The sequence below is a fragment of the Solanum pennellii genome, chromosome 1 (genome assembly GCF_001406875.1).
Source record: "Solanum pennellii chromosome 1, SPENNV200".
Lineage (NCBI taxonomy): Eukaryota > Viridiplantae > Streptophyta > Magnoliopsida > Solanales > Solanaceae > Solanum > Solanum pennellii.
In genome coordinates, this window is record NC_028637.1 from 102,241,445 (window position 1) to 102,259,137 (window position 17,693).

At 32.9% G+C, this 17,693-nt stretch overlaps 1 protein-coding gene across 1 annotated transcript; it reads left to right on the forward strand.

Annotated features, from left to right (window-relative positions):
• Window positions 1–10,048: 10,048 nt before the first annotated feature.
• On the forward strand, window positions 10,049–16,043 carry LOC107006169 (auxin response factor 1). Its single transcript, XM_015204794.2, has 15 exons — window positions 10,049–10,354; window positions 10,922–11,066; window positions 11,544–11,662; window positions 11,837–11,932; window positions 12,024–12,080; window positions 12,188–12,340; window positions 12,445–12,529; window positions 12,617–12,707; window positions 12,807–12,971; window positions 13,422–13,541; window positions 13,670–13,745; window positions 14,176–14,341; window positions 14,421–14,878; window positions 15,009–15,199; window positions 15,412–16,043. The coding sequence occupies exons 2-15, from the start codon at window positions 11,021–11,023 to the stop codon at window positions 15,551–15,553; spliced, it is 1,965 nt and encodes a 654-aa protein (XP_015060280.1). The 5' UTR covers window positions 10,049–10,354; window positions 10,922–11,020; the 3' UTR covers window positions 15,554–16,043.
• Window positions 16,044–17,693: the final 1,650 nt, after the last annotated feature.

Below are 17,693 nucleotides of genomic sequence, written 5' to 3' on the forward strand. Positions count from 1 at the left end.
ATTATTTTTAATGATTATGACAACTCAAAAATAAGCCGAAAAAAGGAACAAAAATTTGTCCAATAAAGACTCCAGAAAAGGCCCATAAAGTCCTTACAAAAATATATCCGTGCAAAATTGTCCACAAAAATTGGTACGTGTAATATTAATTAACTATGGTTAAAAATACTTTTTTATAGAAATATACTAAACACGAAAGAAATAGACTTGCCTCTTCTTATTTATGTCTTAGTTAACTATGGTTAAGTTGTCTGGACTAATGTAGGTAGTAAAGTTACAAATGTACCCTTCCAACAAACATAGAAAAGTTTTGTCTTTTTTTTATTCTTTTAAAAGTTAACCCAAACAAACATGTGGAGTTCATTTCACGCCTCTTATTATTGGGCCACCATTCCATACTTTCACTTCCATTATTGCTTCTCCTGCATCTCCATCCTCTCATGTCTCTCCCTTTTTTATTTTTTTTATATCCTCTCCGTTCATTTTTACTCGTCTGCTTTCTATTTTAAACCTTGTAGATATTTTAAAGTGATTTGTAAGATTTAAAATCATTGGACGAGTAAAAGTAAAAAGTAAAATATTTGTTAAGTTATTTTGTAAAATTAGGTCTTACACTTAACTTTTACCTCAAAAATTAAGTTTAAAGGGAAGAGAATTGTCCAAAGCAGTCTATGCATGGACAATTTTGATTTTTTGGGGGGCCCAACATCGACTGAGACGGACTCTGCTGTGATACCATGTGAAAATTAGGTCTTAAGTCTAACTCACACTCTAAAAGCAACCTCAAAGGGAGGATGATTGTTTAAGCCTTATAAGGACTCCAACTATCTCATTAACCACCGACGTGAGACTTTTGTCATTCGTTAACATATTGTCTTTTATTTAATTACTAATTCTGAAATAAATTTTATCGAAATTAAAGATTAATAATATAAGAAGTTGTTTTTATGGAAGTTGATGTATAAATTATCTAAAAGAAATAATGAAAATGATAAAGATATTTTTGAGTTCCCTCAAGCTCTTTTCCTACAAAATAAGGTGAATGGTGTTCTACAAACAAATAATAATTATGATGACTTAAAGAATTAATGAATAATAATACAAAGATAACTTATTTAATATAGTAATCTTCAAACTAAACTATACTTAAATATTTTTTTATTTTATTTATTTTTTACTTTTTTTTTTTTTAATATATGAGTTGGCTTTACTGTTTGAGTGGGCTATGCACTCAATTTCCCCAACTATAGTGGGACCCTTTTCCCCATTTCCTCGTTATCTTATTAGTTCGACCCAATCCACTATAAGTTCTTAAGAAAATGACAAAATTAGGTTCTTTATAATTATAAAAAATACAATTTCCACTCAATTATCCTTTAAAATAATTTAATATACTGGTTGGAGGACTGACAAAGGGTACGTAAATTTGGTGGATGTAATAAATTTATGGGATGAAACTTTACTTTAGCTAAAAATTATTATAAATTTATAAGTTGTTATGGTCAAATTTAACACATTGAATAGTGATTTGTATAAAATTATCATAAATGTTATCAATATTTTAAGAAGTAAAAAAATAAACAATAACTATAATGACATTGTATTTTAAAAGTACAGTTCAAGTATGTAAACTAGCTAATTAAAGAGTAATAGTAAGGTTTGAAACTAGTATGTTTTAATAATTTTTTTGAATAATAATAAATCAATTTTAAAAAGTTAATCAAAGTGATCTGAGCAGTTTAAATCACCGATATCACATGATAATTGAAGTGATTTGTGTTTAATATATATATATAAACTTATATCGAATTAAATCGCTTGATTTGACATGTAACGATGAAAATGATTTTCAATACGATTATTTTTTTAAGATGAAATTCATATAGTGAGTTTGGAATTTCAAAGTTACAATGAAATTTTATTATGTGATTATACATTTGGTCAACTACTAAAATAAACATGTTTTTTTCGTGATTTCAAAATAAAAACATTTCATATATGCGTTAAAAATACAAATCATAAACGATATTTACATTTTAAAATGCAAAAACAAGTGAATAAATCATTATATATATAGACATTGCATTTTGGAAACACCGTTTAAATATACTACTTATACATTTATTTGATGATATTTATAAAAAAAAAATCATTTATAATAGGATCATAAAATTGTTAATGATGTCTCCATTTGACTAGTCACCCTTTATAAACTAAACTTCATTTATTTGATTAGTAGAAATTAAAAAAACGAACAACTCTTAGTTGAATTACTTTCACTTTGTTAGATGACTATACAGGTTTAAACCTAATTTTGCTTCAGTTTTTTTTCCAGAAAAAACTAAATTAATATTAATTTTTAAAAAGTCACTTAGCGTGCAAAGAGTGGTTTAAGCCACCAGCATCATATGATAAATGAAACACTTCTGCTTATATTTTTTTCGAGCTATTTTGTTGACTGATATCATTTATATTTTAATATTTAATATATACATAAAATAATATTGAATCACGTTGTTTGAATTGACATGCCTTTGCCCCTATAAATTTTTACGCAACATGCATACAAACAATAAATAGTTGTCTTAGTGGATTTGTTTCACCTTATTAGATGAGTAGTACGTAGGTTTGAACCAGACTGTTTCAATATTTTTTTGAATAAACGCTAAATATTTTTTTTTAAATTAATTAAAATATGGAAAGCGATTTAAACTACTGACATCACATGATAATTGAAACACATTCGCTTATATTACCTAAACTATTTTATTGAAGACAATCTTTTTTATATTTCATACATACATAAAAATAATATTGAATCACACCGCTTAAAACTACTTGCTTCCACCCTTGTAAAAATGTATGCGACATGCATTCATACTCGTTAACATCGATGATTTTCTTTAAAAAGATAAAACATTAACTAAAATTTACATAATGAGCTTGAAATTTCAAATCATAATACGATGGTATTAATTCTATAAGTGATTAGAAGCTAAGTTGATAATAATGAAGTTAGTTGTAACAGAATATTCTGTAAAGGTTAGTTACTAGAACAGAGTTAGTTACAAAAACTTTCTGTATAAATAAGTTGTAAGTGAATAATGTGTGATACATGAAAAATTCTCTCTTCTTCCTCTTCTGAAAATTTTGTCTGTACTGCCATGAACAAATTCATCAATATGAATTAACATGGTATCAGAGCCCAGATCGTGAGGATCAATCTGCGTAGAAGAAGATACAAATAGATACTGAAAAGAAGTAGTAAAGAAAGTTTCTAAAAAGGCATAAATGGTGATTGATGAAGCAACATCAATGGTAACAAATGAAGTCACATCCTGAATCACAATCATCCACTATATCTGCAAGCATCAGATGCACCTGGAGTGATATTTGTCCCAATCAAGTTGACAGGACCAAAATACTATGCCTTGTGGAGTAGATCCATGAAAATGGCCTGAGGAAAAGGAAAACTTGGATTCATTGATGGATCATGTAATAAGGCAACTTACAAAGGAGCATTGGAGGGACAACGGAAGAAGTGTAATGCGATCGTATTATCGTGGATTGCGAGCACTGTTACTAGCAAATTATTACCAAGGATCATCTATGCTTCAATGCAAAAAGAGTTTGGGCAGATTTTGAAGAAAGGTTTGATAGATCGGATCTCACTCGAATTTACCATTTGTGGTCTGAAATTGAGGCTCTCAAGCAAGGTACTGATTCTGTAACTTCATACTATTCGAAACTTAGGGATTTATGGGCTGAATTAGAAGTAATGATCCCATCTCCAAGTTGTAGTTGTGATGATTCAGCTGCATATGTAAATCACTTAAAATCACAAAGACTTCTCCATTTTCTAATGGGATTAAATGAGAGTTATAACAACATTAGGAGTAATATTTTGGCCAGGAAACCAATGGTGACTGTGAATGAGGCATATGTAGTAGCATCACAAGAAAAAAGCCACAGAATATTAGGAGTTTCCGATAGGAACAAAGATCCTTTAACACTTCTGGCAGGAAGAAATCAATTATATACTACAAGGCCAAAGAAGTTTGTGCCTCCTGAACAATGTGTGATCATTGTGGCTTAAAAGGTCACTATAAAAGTGATTGTTATAGACTGGTTGGTTATCCGCCATGTTTCCAAAGCAAAAGAAAAGGAGATGAATGTTATAAGACTGATTCCAGAGCAGTTGAGGGATTTAAGCCGAATGTCAAACCAAATGCACATTTAACAAGTAATGTTGATGATTTTACTGAAAGAGGAATGCATACAGAAAGCCACATGACACCACCTCAATATCGGGATTTGGTAAACAAGATGGATAGAGCAGGAACATCAGATTGTGCTGCTAATATGTCAGGTAATACTCACACTATAGATAATGTTCGTGAGTGGATAGTTGATAGTGGGGCTACACATCATATTACACCTATCCTAATGAGGATTTGCTAACTGTTGTTAGAAAAATGCAAGGGAATAACACTGATGGAGTACAGGTTCTAACAGGGAATACATGTTATATCAAAGGAGTTGGAACTACACAGATCTTAGAGGATCATGAACTCAGAAATATCTTATATGTGCCACACTTCAAATTTAGCTTGTTATCAGTCTCAAAATTGACCAGGGAACTTTTTTATTCCATTTCTTTCTTCCCTGATTTTTGTGTCTTTCAGGGACTATACGATGGCAAGATGTTGGGGATTGGTAAGGAGAAGGAAGGATTATACATGCTAGAGAAACAAATAAAACCATCTATTCAGGCTATGACTACTGTAAATGTGCATGAAGAAGCAAGATTGTGGCATTTGAGATTGGGGCATGCTTCAAGTGGAATCCTTCAACACATTCATTCACTAAAACATCTCTCAGACAAGAATACACAACATTAATTTGAGGTCTGTCCTCTAGCAAAGCAATGTAGATTACAATTTTCTTGTTAGTAACAGTAAGACTCTTAGAGTATTTAAACTGATCTATGTGAATGTTTAGGGTCCATATAAAAAGCCTAAGTTTGACAAGAAACACTATTTTGTTACCATTGTGGATGACTATAGTAGATACACATGGTTATGCCTTATTCATTCTAAAAGTGAGGTCATTGTAGTTCTGAAAGAGTTTATTGCTTTAATACAAAATCAGTTTGCTTTATCTGTAAAATTCTTAAGATCTGATAATGGCACAGAGTTTTTTTAACTCTTCAGTCCATGATTTACTTGCTTCTCAAGGTATTATTCATCAAAGTAATTGTTCCTACACCCCTCAACAAAATGGTTAAGTAAAAAGAAAAAACAGACACATCTTGGAGATGGCCAGAGCCTTGAGGTTTCAAAGCTCTCTTCCTATTCATTTTTGGGGTGAATATGTTAGAACAGTTGTGTACTTGATTAATAAATTGCCTACTAAGGTGCTTGGGGAAAAATCACCTTATGTGATATTGTTGCAGAAAGTTCCTAGCCTTGATCATTTAAGAGTGTTTGGATGCTTATGTTATGCTGCTCAGTTGCCAAAAGGAGACAAGTTTGCTCCTAGAGTTAGAAAGGCTGTCTTTCTAAGTTATTCTGAAAGTAAAAAGGGATATAGATTGTATGATATGCTTGATAATGTATTTTTCGTAAGCAGAGATGTCACTTTAGGGAATATATTTTTCCCTACCAGAAAAATTCCTCCTCAAATGAAATTGACATGTTTGAGCTAGCACCTCCTCAAATGAACTTGGCATGTTTAAGCTAGCCCACCCAGAATTGATATCTCATCCTTTCACTAATGCTGCTGATCATCCTACTGAGTGCTATATTGCTCCTGTGTCTGATCACAATACTGAAAGTAGTGATGTTTTAAAGACTGAAGATCCCACCACAACTGATGAAGTTGAGACTTCACAGCCTACAATAGTGCCCATTCAACTCAGTAATCAGTCTAAGTCGAGACCTTCTAGAACTGTGAAGCCTCCTGGTTGGCTCAATGATTTCATAACCAATGCCAAATCATCTGCAAGTTGTGAATATCCTATCTCTGATTGCTTTCAATACTCTCATTTACCCACGTCTTATCAAGCTTACTTAGGATCATTCTCATCTCAAAGTGAACCAAAAAACACCAAAGAAGCATCTCAAAATGATAAATGGATTACAACTATGACTGATGAAATTTGTGTTAGAATCGAAAATAAGCAGGTGTAAACGCGGAAGCTAGCAAAGCAAACCTCGAAAGACCACGAGTAAGAAGACAACGAGAAATATACCAAAAGACACAAAGATTTAACGTGGTTCGGTCAATCGACCTACGTCCACAAAGGAGATGAGCAATCCACTATAAATATGAGAGTACAAAATACAGAGGGAACAACCTCAACCAATTCACTCGGAATACATGGGAGGTTCACACAAGTGATAACGTATCAAACTTGTGACCCATAAATTCTCCCCCTAACCAAAACTCTCAAAGCCCTTAAGACTACATTGTGAATGCTGATTAAGTTAGAAGGAACATTCCTCTATTTATAGAGTCCTAAACCTTTTCCTACAAGAAAAGGATTAGTCAATTCAAAACATTTCCTAAAAGGAAAACCTATTTATGGAAAGAAATTTAGGACAAATAAAACCTAACAATTTGTGCCTTGGAAAGTAACCAGACTTGAGAGATAGTTGCCTTACCACCATGAAAACAAGCTATTGGTTCTAAATGGGTGTTCAAGATCAAACATAAAGCTGATGGTTCTATAGACAAGTAAAAGGTTAGGTTGGTAGCCAAAGGATACACTCAAAAGGAAGGATTAGACTATCATGAGACCTTCTCACCTGTTGCAAAAATGGTGACAGTACGGACTCTCATTAGTATTGCAACCTCCAAGGAATGGCCCCTGCTACAAATGGATGTTAATAATGCTTTCCTACAAGGTGACTTACATGAAAAAGTATATATGTCTTTACCTCAGGGTTTTCACAAACAGGGGGAGACTAGAGTATGCAAACTATTGAAATCTTTATATGGCTTGAAACAAGCTTCTAGACAATGGAATGTCAAATTTACTACTGTTTTATTGGAAGCAGAGTACACATAGAGCTCACATGATCATTCACTATTCATTAAACAATCTGATAGTGATATAGTTATAGTACTAGTCTATGTTGATGACTTACCAATCACAGGGAACAACCAACACCTAATTGATGATAGTCGGAAGACTTTGCACAACAAGTTCAAGATTAAAGACTTGGGCAACTCAAATATTTTTTGGGAATCAAAATATTAAGGTCTGAAAAGGGAGTTCTACTCAATCAAAGGAAGTACACTTTATAGTTACTTTCTATAGTAGGATTAAGAGCAGCCAAACCAGCTTCTACTCCCATAGAGATGAATGCAAAGTTGACTACAATAGAGTATGACTCGATAGTTGGAAATAATGATGATCCTGAGTTCACTGATATACACAACTACCAACAGTTAGTGGAGAAACTAATCTATTTGACAATCACCAGACCAGATATATGTTTTGTAGTCCAAGTTCTCAGTCAATTCATGCAACACCCTAAGAGATCACATTGGGATGCTGCACTCAGAGTTCATGGACAAGGGGTGTTAATGAAGAAAGGGCCAATCACAAGCTTAACAACATATTGTGATTCAGATTAGGCAGCTTGTCCCAACACTAGGAGGTCTGTGACAGGATATTTGATTCAACTTGGAGATTCTCTAATTTTATGGAAGTCAAAGAAGCAACATACGATCAGTAGAAGCTCAGCAGAGGCTGAATATAGAAATATGGCAGGTGCAGTAGCAAAAATCATTTGGTTAGTTGGACTGCTTAGAGACATAAAGATAGACATTATCACTCCAGTTAAGTTGTGTTGTGAATAACAAGGCAGCTATGCAGATTGCTTCTAATCCAATCTTCTATGAGAGAACTAAATATACTGAAATTGATTGTCATATTATAAGAGAAAGGCTCAAGGATGGCCTGATCAAGCTAGAGTATATAGGGACTAAATCTCAGTTAGCAGATTTGCTTATAAAGGGTCTGGCGATTATGGAGCATGAATTTCTTCATTCCAAGCTAGGAGTCCTTGATGTTTTCCATCCTAGCTTGAGGGGGAGTATTAATTCTAGAAGTGATTAGAAGCTAAGTTGATAATAACGAAGTTAGTTGTAACAGAATATTCTGTAAAAGTTAATTACTAGAACAGAGTTAGTTACAAAAACTTTCTGTATAAATAAGTTGTAAGTGAATAATGTGTGATATATGAAAAATTCTCTCTTTCTTCCTCTTCTGAAAATTCTCTCTGTATTGCCATGAACAAATTCATCAATATGAATTAACAGATGGTATAACTTACATACGATTTATGTATTTGCCCAAATATTAGAGTAAACGTATTTTCCCTTGGTTTTATATTACAGTATAATACATGTGTTAAAAAAACAAACAAATATTGCTCGGTTGTAGATTTAATCAAGATGGATAAGCTTGTAGGCGATTGCATCTCATATTGAAATGTGCAAATGACCAATGAGGAGAAGAAAGGGACAATAAATGAAGGGATTGAGATGTCATTAAAGTAGAAAATATGTGGACATTAATGTCAAATCCCACTCAGCTATCATCAATAATGAAACACACCCACATAATTAATCAATTAAAAAATTAAAAGCACTTCTTATCTGTTTAATTTAAATTTCAATTAAATACAAAATTAATTAATTAAAGTAATTAATACTACAAGAAAAGAAATAATTAAAAAAATCGTGCAATTCCCAATAGAGTTAGCTTTAACGCGCGTGGACACTGGACGGGAAACCTGTTGGCGTTTCGGGGCACGCTTTTCTTCTATGTTTCTTCTTTATTTATTATTAGGTATTACATTTATTATTTATTCACTCGTTCCGTTCAATAATAATTGTGCACTATATTATTTATATTTTTTAATTTTAATTAAATTGAGTATTTCAAAAAAATATGTTAAATGATAATATTTAATAATAAAGATAAAAAAACACAAAAAATATAATTATCTTTTAATTTTTTAAATTAAATTAATATTATGTATAAAATAACTATTTTTAGTACGATAAATATTATTGGTAGAAGAAAAAATATTTATTTATTTACTCTTCCCTCTATTATTATTCTTTCATCTACCCACCCCCTACTAAAGATCGGATCTAATTATGAGTACAAATGAATCCACTCTTTTGACTTCATTTATACATTTATCAATACCAATCAAATAAATTTTCTGTCTAGTTTAAAAATTCATTTTTATATAAATATCCTTATTAATAACAAATTTTATTTTATTCTGTATGATTTTACATAAAGCTAATTTTAATTACCTTTAGCCTACATTTTTTCCTTAAAAAGTGAGCTTATGAATTCAGAATTTAATTGTTTTATATTACTATAGTTTAAATTAGTAATTTTTGTTTATATTTTGTCATTTTTTAAAAGACAAATATGAAAATTGAACTATAATTACTAAATTCATAAATTTTACACTAATTCTATGGTAGCATAAACATTTCCATTCACACTATATACATCTTAATTTGATAGACTTATTTGGTATTATTGTGATGATAATAAAAAGTAAATCTCTAATTAATTAATCGAATACATGATAAATAGTTCAAACATAGTAAAATTTAATATTTTTGCTTCTTAGCTAGCAAGCTAAAATTGCTGGTAAACAAACTCACTATCCTATACTCAATCTGTAACAAAATTTATAATGTTAAAATTACAGTAATAATGTTCATACTAGTTAGTTAAATTTATTATTACTATTAAATAAAATAAAGTTATTCATTTATTGTGGATTTTGTTAGGCTGTTGTAGTAATTTAATTTTTTCTCCTAATTAAATTAGTCTTTATTTTTGATTTTTTATAATTATTTCTCCAAGTCCAATGCGTATTTTGGCTGTTCAAAGTCTACTTGCTTGACAGTTGACACCATTGCTCCACACAGTCCAACATATAAACCCAAAAAGAAAAAGGAAAAAAAAGGAAAAAAGAAATAAAAGAAAAAAATGTGTATACATATAGAGATACATGAATATTTGTAGAGAGAGAAACAAAAGGAGTACTGTCGGCTTCAACCAGGCAAACACCATCACCATTTTCTCTCTCTTTCCTCTATAGCTTTACTCTCTCTTTCTCAAGAACACAAAAACCCTAATTTCATCTCTTCAGTTGTTCAGCTAGTCGGTCAATTCAATCTTCGAGCTTGCTGCTTTGAAAGAGTTTAGTTTAATTTTTTGGATTCTCTGTTGTTTTTGTACATAGAAAATGAATGTTATATACGTTGATTATGATGAGATATAGCGAAATCCGGGTGAATACTTAAGGTAATCTTTTTGGTTTGTTTTTGAATTCTGATTTTGTTCCTTTTTTTGTTTGATTTTTCTTCTAGTTTTATATAGAAATAATCGCTGCTTTTATATATAGAAAGTTGTGAATTTCCATATGGTTGGTGGTTTATCGATGGATATATAAATTTTAGCTGACAGAGTTTGGGTTAGATCTACGAGTTGTCTTAAAGTGTTTCGATCTGTAATCGGTTTCCATGTTTTTGAATGCAAATTGTTTGATTTTTTTTCATCTTTTGTGTGTGTTTTCAGCTGTGTTGAACTTTAGAATCTCCATTTTGGGATCTAATTAAGGCTTTAAGTTATGCCTCTGTATTTTTCAATTTGGTTGCTCTCACCTTTTACTGTAAAAGGGGCTCTAGCAGGCGTTTGTGCCCAATTTTTTAAGTTATGCAGATTATTTGAGAGGGGGTGATAAATTTTGTGCTTCTGTTGAGATTTGTTGAAAGAAGAGCAAGAACAGTTAGAGATTTTGAGTCTTTAAAGTTCACATCTGCATTGGTTCGCTATTACTTGGTGTATTCTGATTCTTGTGGGTTTTGTCAGTTGGATCTAGTTAATTTTGCCGGGAATTCATTGAGAGGTATACTCTTCTGAAGACGCAGATAATCACTTAAGAGTTGGTGACTTCAAATTGATTTTCTTATGGCACACGTTGCTGCAAATCATTTCGGTGGTGGGACACATCCAGGTTTGAGTTATTTCTTCTTTCAATTCCAATACTTTTATATTTATAATCTATAATAAACTAGTAGTTCATGCTTAATTATAGATATTATGTTCATGTAGTATGATGTACCTGTAGGCTGTAAATGCTCTCTTTTTCCCATTATTTGCTTTTGATTGGAGCTTTTACAATGTTGGTTCTCCTTATTCCTATTTATCTTACTCATCTGCCATGAACCAATTATATGCAAGTTCTGTTGAATTAGTCCTCACTCCGGCTTTCTTTCAAGTTCTTCATTTGGTTATTTTACTTAGTCATGTATTTATAATATGCACATAACACTCTCCTATGCGTGTCTCCCTTAATACATTGACATCTATTGCTCTTGTATAGCATTTGTATGGTAGTAGCCAATTCTCGTGCGTCTGCTCTGCCTAGCCCAATAATTGTAATTGTGTTACTCGTAAAAGTGAAAAATATAATTGTTTGATCTTTCTGTAGGGGCGTCTGCAAATAATGCATTATACAAGGAACTTTGGCATGCCTGCGCTGGACCTCTCGTAACAGTTCCCCGTGAAGGGGAAAGAGTTTATTATTTCCCACAGGGTCACATGGAACAGGTATCTTTTAATTTACATTTTTCTTCCCTCCTCTTTTATCTTTTCAGGTCTTATGTGCATTTCTTAATCTTCTCGTGTAAACGTGGAAGATATATGAAACCTCAATCATAGTGTGATGTTTCATACTCTCTTTCTCTCTCATTATGATTCGTAATGATTGCTATCTCTTTCCAGCTTGAAGCGTCGACACACCAGGGAGTAGACCAACACCTTCCTTCCTTCAATTTGCCAGCTAAAATTTTATGCAAAGTGATGAATGTTCAACTTCGTGTAAGTGCCATATTTTTTTTAAAATAATATTATTTTTAATTCCCCCTTCATGTGGTTGAATTATGGTTATAAGTACCATTTTTAATTTTAGGCTGAGTCAGAGACAGATGAGGTGTATGCACAGATAACTTTGCTTCCTGAACAAGATGTGAGTGCCACCCTTTAAATCTTTGAGGTTTTGATCATATGACACTTCCAAGACATACATTTTTTCAATAACATCCTGCATTTTCCTTTTGTCTTCTATGGTTTTAGCAAGGCGAGATCACAAGCCCTGATCCCCCTCCCCCTGAACCTGAAAAGTGCACTGTCCATTCGTTTTGCAAAACTCTTACTGCATCTGATACTAGCACCCATGGTGGGTTTTCTGTTCTCCGAAGGCATGCAGATGAATGTTTGCCTCCACTGGTAAGCTTGTATTTCATAATTATGCCTTGTCTTGGCTTCACCCTTCTGAACTCCTCTACCCCTATCCATTAATTCATCTCATTAATTTTTGCTACATATTTCAGGATATGTCACAGCAACCACCATGGCAGGAATTGGTTGCCAGTGATCTACATGGCAATGAATGGCACTTTCGCCACATTTTTCGAGGTTATTTATCTAATTTTTTTCCGTGGTTTCGTCATTACGTATAATCTTCTGTTTAGTTCTCAAAATTAATTTTGACTTCACGATCAGGTCAACCTAGGCGACACTTGCTAACAACTGGGTGGAGTGTCTTTGTCAGTGCAAAGAAGTTGGTTGCTGGTGATGCTTTCATCTTTCTCAGGCAAGTTTATGAGTAACATATCCAGCCATATTTTACTGGAAGTGTATATTTATAAAAATTCTCTTTCATAACCCTTCCATCATTTCTTTATTTCTGCAGGGGAGACAGTGGGGAGCTTCGAGTTGGTGTTAGGAGACTCATGAGACAGCTAAATAATATGCCATCTTCTGTGATTTCAAGTCACAGTATGCATCTGGGTGTTCTTGCAACTGCATCTCATGCCATCGTGACTGGGACCCTCTTCTCTGTGTTCTATAAGCCTAGGTAGTTTCTTTTTCCCTTTCCAACATGGGAATTTATCTCTACTTTATAGGATGAAGCTTCCTATCTTTTTATGTCAATATTGTTGGGTTCTGTTCTACCAATGGTAATGATGCTCTGATTTCATTGAGAGTTGGCAACAACAAAAATTACGTGTAGTAATTAATTGTACAGTGAGCACTAAGTTTCTCTAGTTCTATACAAGCTCTGTGGTATAGGAAATTTGAATTTTTTGTTTTGCAGGTTCTTTACTATTAGCTAGCACTACTAGTGATTAATTTTTAAGATTTTAAGGGACTGGAGTAACATTATCCAGTTTTTCTGTTTCTGTGTGCATGTTCTGATACTTTATTCTTATTGTCTTGCCAATCTTTTGAATATTTTCTTTCTTCTGAATCTAGATTCTTACACTTGCCATGTGGATTTAACTGTTCTAAAACTGCTGATTTCCAGGACTAGTCAGTCAGAATTCATTGTCAGTGTGAACAAATATCTTGAAGCACGAAATCACAAGCTCTCTGTTGGGATGAGGTTTAAAATGAGATTTGAGGGTGAGGAAGTTCCCGAAAGAAGGTAAATCTTCAGAATATAATAACTTTCAGGTCTTAGAGATCTGTATGACATTCAGCTCAAATTATTTAAAAGAGGACTATAAAGGGCTAAAACTCAATTAACCCTTGGCTACTTCGTCTGTTTTATAGGTTTAGTGGAACAATTGTTGGTGTTGGTGATAACCCGTCATCTAGATGGCCTGATTCTGAATGGAGATCTTTGAAGGTACATTTTTGTTTTTTAATTTGTACAAGTGGCCATTCAAGCTTGCTGTTAATGATCATCTTAGCCCTCTCTATGATCTTTTTTTTGTTGTTGGATGCTGTTCAGAGGTTGTGAAATTTACTGCTCTCAGCCCACTTTGTTTTGTACTGCTGCCTGTTAAACGACATTTTACGTTTTTGTTTATGTGCCCTTGATAGAATGGAGAGCAACCTGTCTAGTTTTTAAGTATTTGGTGCTCTTAATGTGATGTCATTGTGTTCTGCGACATCTACTTAGATATTACTACAATGTGGTTTATTAGGGATTGTAGAATTTTGCAAATAAAGTTGTCATCTTTTCCTATAACCTTGTTTTTACTTTCCATTTTCTTTGCCACATTATCTTGTTGACAATAGCTAATAAACTGTTGTTGTGCATTTGATTTGTTCAGGTACACTGGGATGAACCATCATCAATTTTGCGTCCAGATAGGGTTTCTCCATGGGATATGGAACCACTTGTCGCTGCAACACCTACAAACACCCAGCCTCCTCAAAGAAATAAGCGTGCTCGACCGTCAGTTTTACCGTCGCCAGTGCAAGAACTTCCTGCTTTAGGTCTGGAATGCTTCTCATGTGCTGTATGATCATTACTTGTAATGTACACACATTCTCATTTGCAACTCCCATTTTGTAGGAATGTGGAAGTCTCCTGTAGATTCTCCTTCATCATTCTCATACTGTGATCCATCTCGTGGGCGAGATCTCTATCCTTCACCAAAACTTTCTTCTGCTGCAAAGGGCCTGGGTTATGGTGAGAATGGTTCCATGCCTCTTTCTACCAAAACAATGTACTGGTCAAGTCAATCAGAGACATGTACTGAGTCTGTTGCACCTGCTAGTGAAAAGAGACCAGCTAATGGATGTAGGTTATTTGGTATTGAGTTGCTGGATTGCCCAACCATAGACGAATCCTCATCGGTTGCTATGCCAAGTGCTGTAGTGGAGGATCAGCCAGCTCCATCTTTAAATGTTGATTCTGACCGAAACTCAGAACCATCAAATCCAATTCCTTCAGTAAGTTGTGAACCTGAAAAGTCATCTCTGAGGTCTACCCACGAGTCTCAAAGCAAACAAATCCGGAGTTGCACTAAGGTACACCTAACCTTTAGTCTATTTTTTGTTCTGTTCGGAATTCTCTCTTTCACAAGTAAATGATTGTGGTGCCCTTGTTTTGCCAAATTGGAGTTCATTGTTTGATTGAGCTTCTTTGTATTCTCCTTAGGTGCATATGCAAGGGAAGGCAGTTGGGAGGGCAGTTGATCTCACAAGATTAGATAGTTATGAAGATCTGCTTAAGAAATTGGAGGTGATGTTCGAGATTGAAGGTGAACTTCGTGGATCAACCAAGAAATGGCAGGTAGTCTACACAGATGACGAGGACGACATGATGATGGTTGGAGATGACCCATGGCAGTAAGTCTGACAACCTTAGTTATGTTTTCATTGTTCTATTTTGCGTTACATTTTGTGCTTAAACATTCAATATTCCTTGCATATAGATAGGTTCCGAGTAATGTGGATCACTAATCAGCATCATCAGTTGTATTTCATATTTACTTCCGAGATGTAGTATGTTATGTCCTACTGACTTTTGATTGTTTTGGTGTAACGGAAATGTGGTACAGTGAATTCTGCAGCATGGTTAGAAAAATTTACGTCTACACAGCTGAGGAAGCGAAAAAACTTTCACCAAAGATCAAACTTCCTGTTGTGGACGTGAAACCAGTTTCAGATGGTGCAACTGTTGGCAACGATGAAAAAGCATAGGAAGGTGGGTCCAGGTACTTGATATACCCATAATGTGTAGAGGAGTGGGGAAAGAATGGATCTGACATGAGTCAATAGTCTTGGTTTTTTTGGGGAAATGTAAGTGATGATGCAAATTAGAGCCCATACTGGTATGGGTGGTCAGTTATGGATGGCTGGCAAGACAAAAAAAAGGATCGGCTTTTGATTTTTAATGTATTTTCTGAGGAGAGTGATGCCATATAACAGATAGGATTCTCCATCTTAGTATTATCTTATTGTAGTTATGATTTCGTCAACAAAAGGAGAATCTTATGATGCTTTGCTTGTTTGGACCTCAGAAAAAAGTTTGTCTGCACCCATCTCTAATGGGAGATGTGGAGAGATACTTTCTGTTGCATTTCTTTTATCTTTTTCTATTTTTGTTTAAATATAAAGTCATGTTATGACAAAGATGGCTTATGTGTATATATATATTTTATATAAAAAAAAATATTAGCCTTTGCAATTACATTATCATTTGTAATTTAGGCATCTTTTTCATGATTTATGCAAATAGTATTTATTCATGATTGATCAATGTCCTCACATTTTCTTTTTTCACATCTCTTCTACTTTACATAAACGCGGTTTTAGATATTTAGTAAAAGGTAGTATTTGCAAGGATCATGGTCAAATATTCTTTTACTTTTTTCGATTAGTAACTAAGACACATACGCAGTTATTGATTTTGGTTCTTACTGTTTACCTCCCATTTTCTTTCAACTTATGTATTATTTGTTACGTTACTATAAACTCAGTCAATCTTACATGAAATAATGACGATTTGACTTGTATCAGATTTCAATTTATGTGACACTTTTGTTTTACGTCATATAAAATTTATTGACACCCTACATTTTAAAAACCTTTGTATCAAGTCAAATAGGGCTACACTATTTTAGTTTTAGATATATGGGTTGTTGTAACTGAACATTGACTAATTCGTAATAAGATATCGTTTACCACATGGTAGATAAAAACAAGAGAGTGATGAAAATGACATATAATTTGAGGGGAAAAAAAAGAATTAAAGAAGAAGATTATAGGAAATATTGAGAGTATTACAAGTCACATCTCACCAACCCTGCAACTTCCAAAAATAAGAAAACAAGGAAGACTAGATGTCGGCCCCGGTTTGTGCACTTCACTAATAAACCAATCAATCATTCATACAAAAAAATAACATCTTTCATGACAAATTTAAAATTACACGTTTCAAAATATTAAGATAAAATATATATACAAAGAAGAAAACTTTTTTTTCTTATAAAAGAAATGAAAAATAAAACAAATGGAGGAAGTAGAAATTTAGACAAAATACTATTCTAAAAGGAATTACATGCCATTAAGATTCTTCTGATAAAGTCAAAGTTTTTTTTATGGTTTCCGCGTCAATACATTATTTTGTTAAACATGTTTTGGGGACAAAGGAGGAAAAAAAAGGAGATGACATATGGTGTGATGAAGTGGCACGTATAATTTATTTTTTTATAAGTTACGTTGATTTATAGTCATAATTTGGTCAATACAATTTATAAACATGTAATGGGTACAAAGTTTTGAGGTGTTATTAGTAACCATAATAAAGTGTGGGCTCGAATTATGACGTGAAATGTTGAAAGTTTACCATCTCTATTCTTGAATGATTAGATATATATTCTTAGAATAATGAGTTATAGCTTAAAAGCCTTTTAATATGATTAAAAAAGTATTTTTACAAATAAATAATTTAACTTTATACTTTATCCTTTGAAATTGGAGATGAATTCGTAATCTAGAATTTATAAGTTTCTACTACAATTTCAAGTTAATATATATAATAGTATCTGGATTAAGAGACAAATATTTAGTAGATTTTTAAAAATATATACATAATCTATGGTAAAATAAAATTATTAAAATTCATATCAATCCATAAACGACGCACAATATGCCGTCTCAAAAATCTAAAAAGATGCATCTTAGGCTCCTTAATTGAACAGTTGAACCCATGATTGGATTTGGGCCATACAATTTGTAACCTCAGTCAACAAAGAATGGGCCTTTGCTTAGTAACCTTGATCCATAACTATTTATTGAAGAATCGTAATAAATAGACGTCCATCAAAATAATAATAGT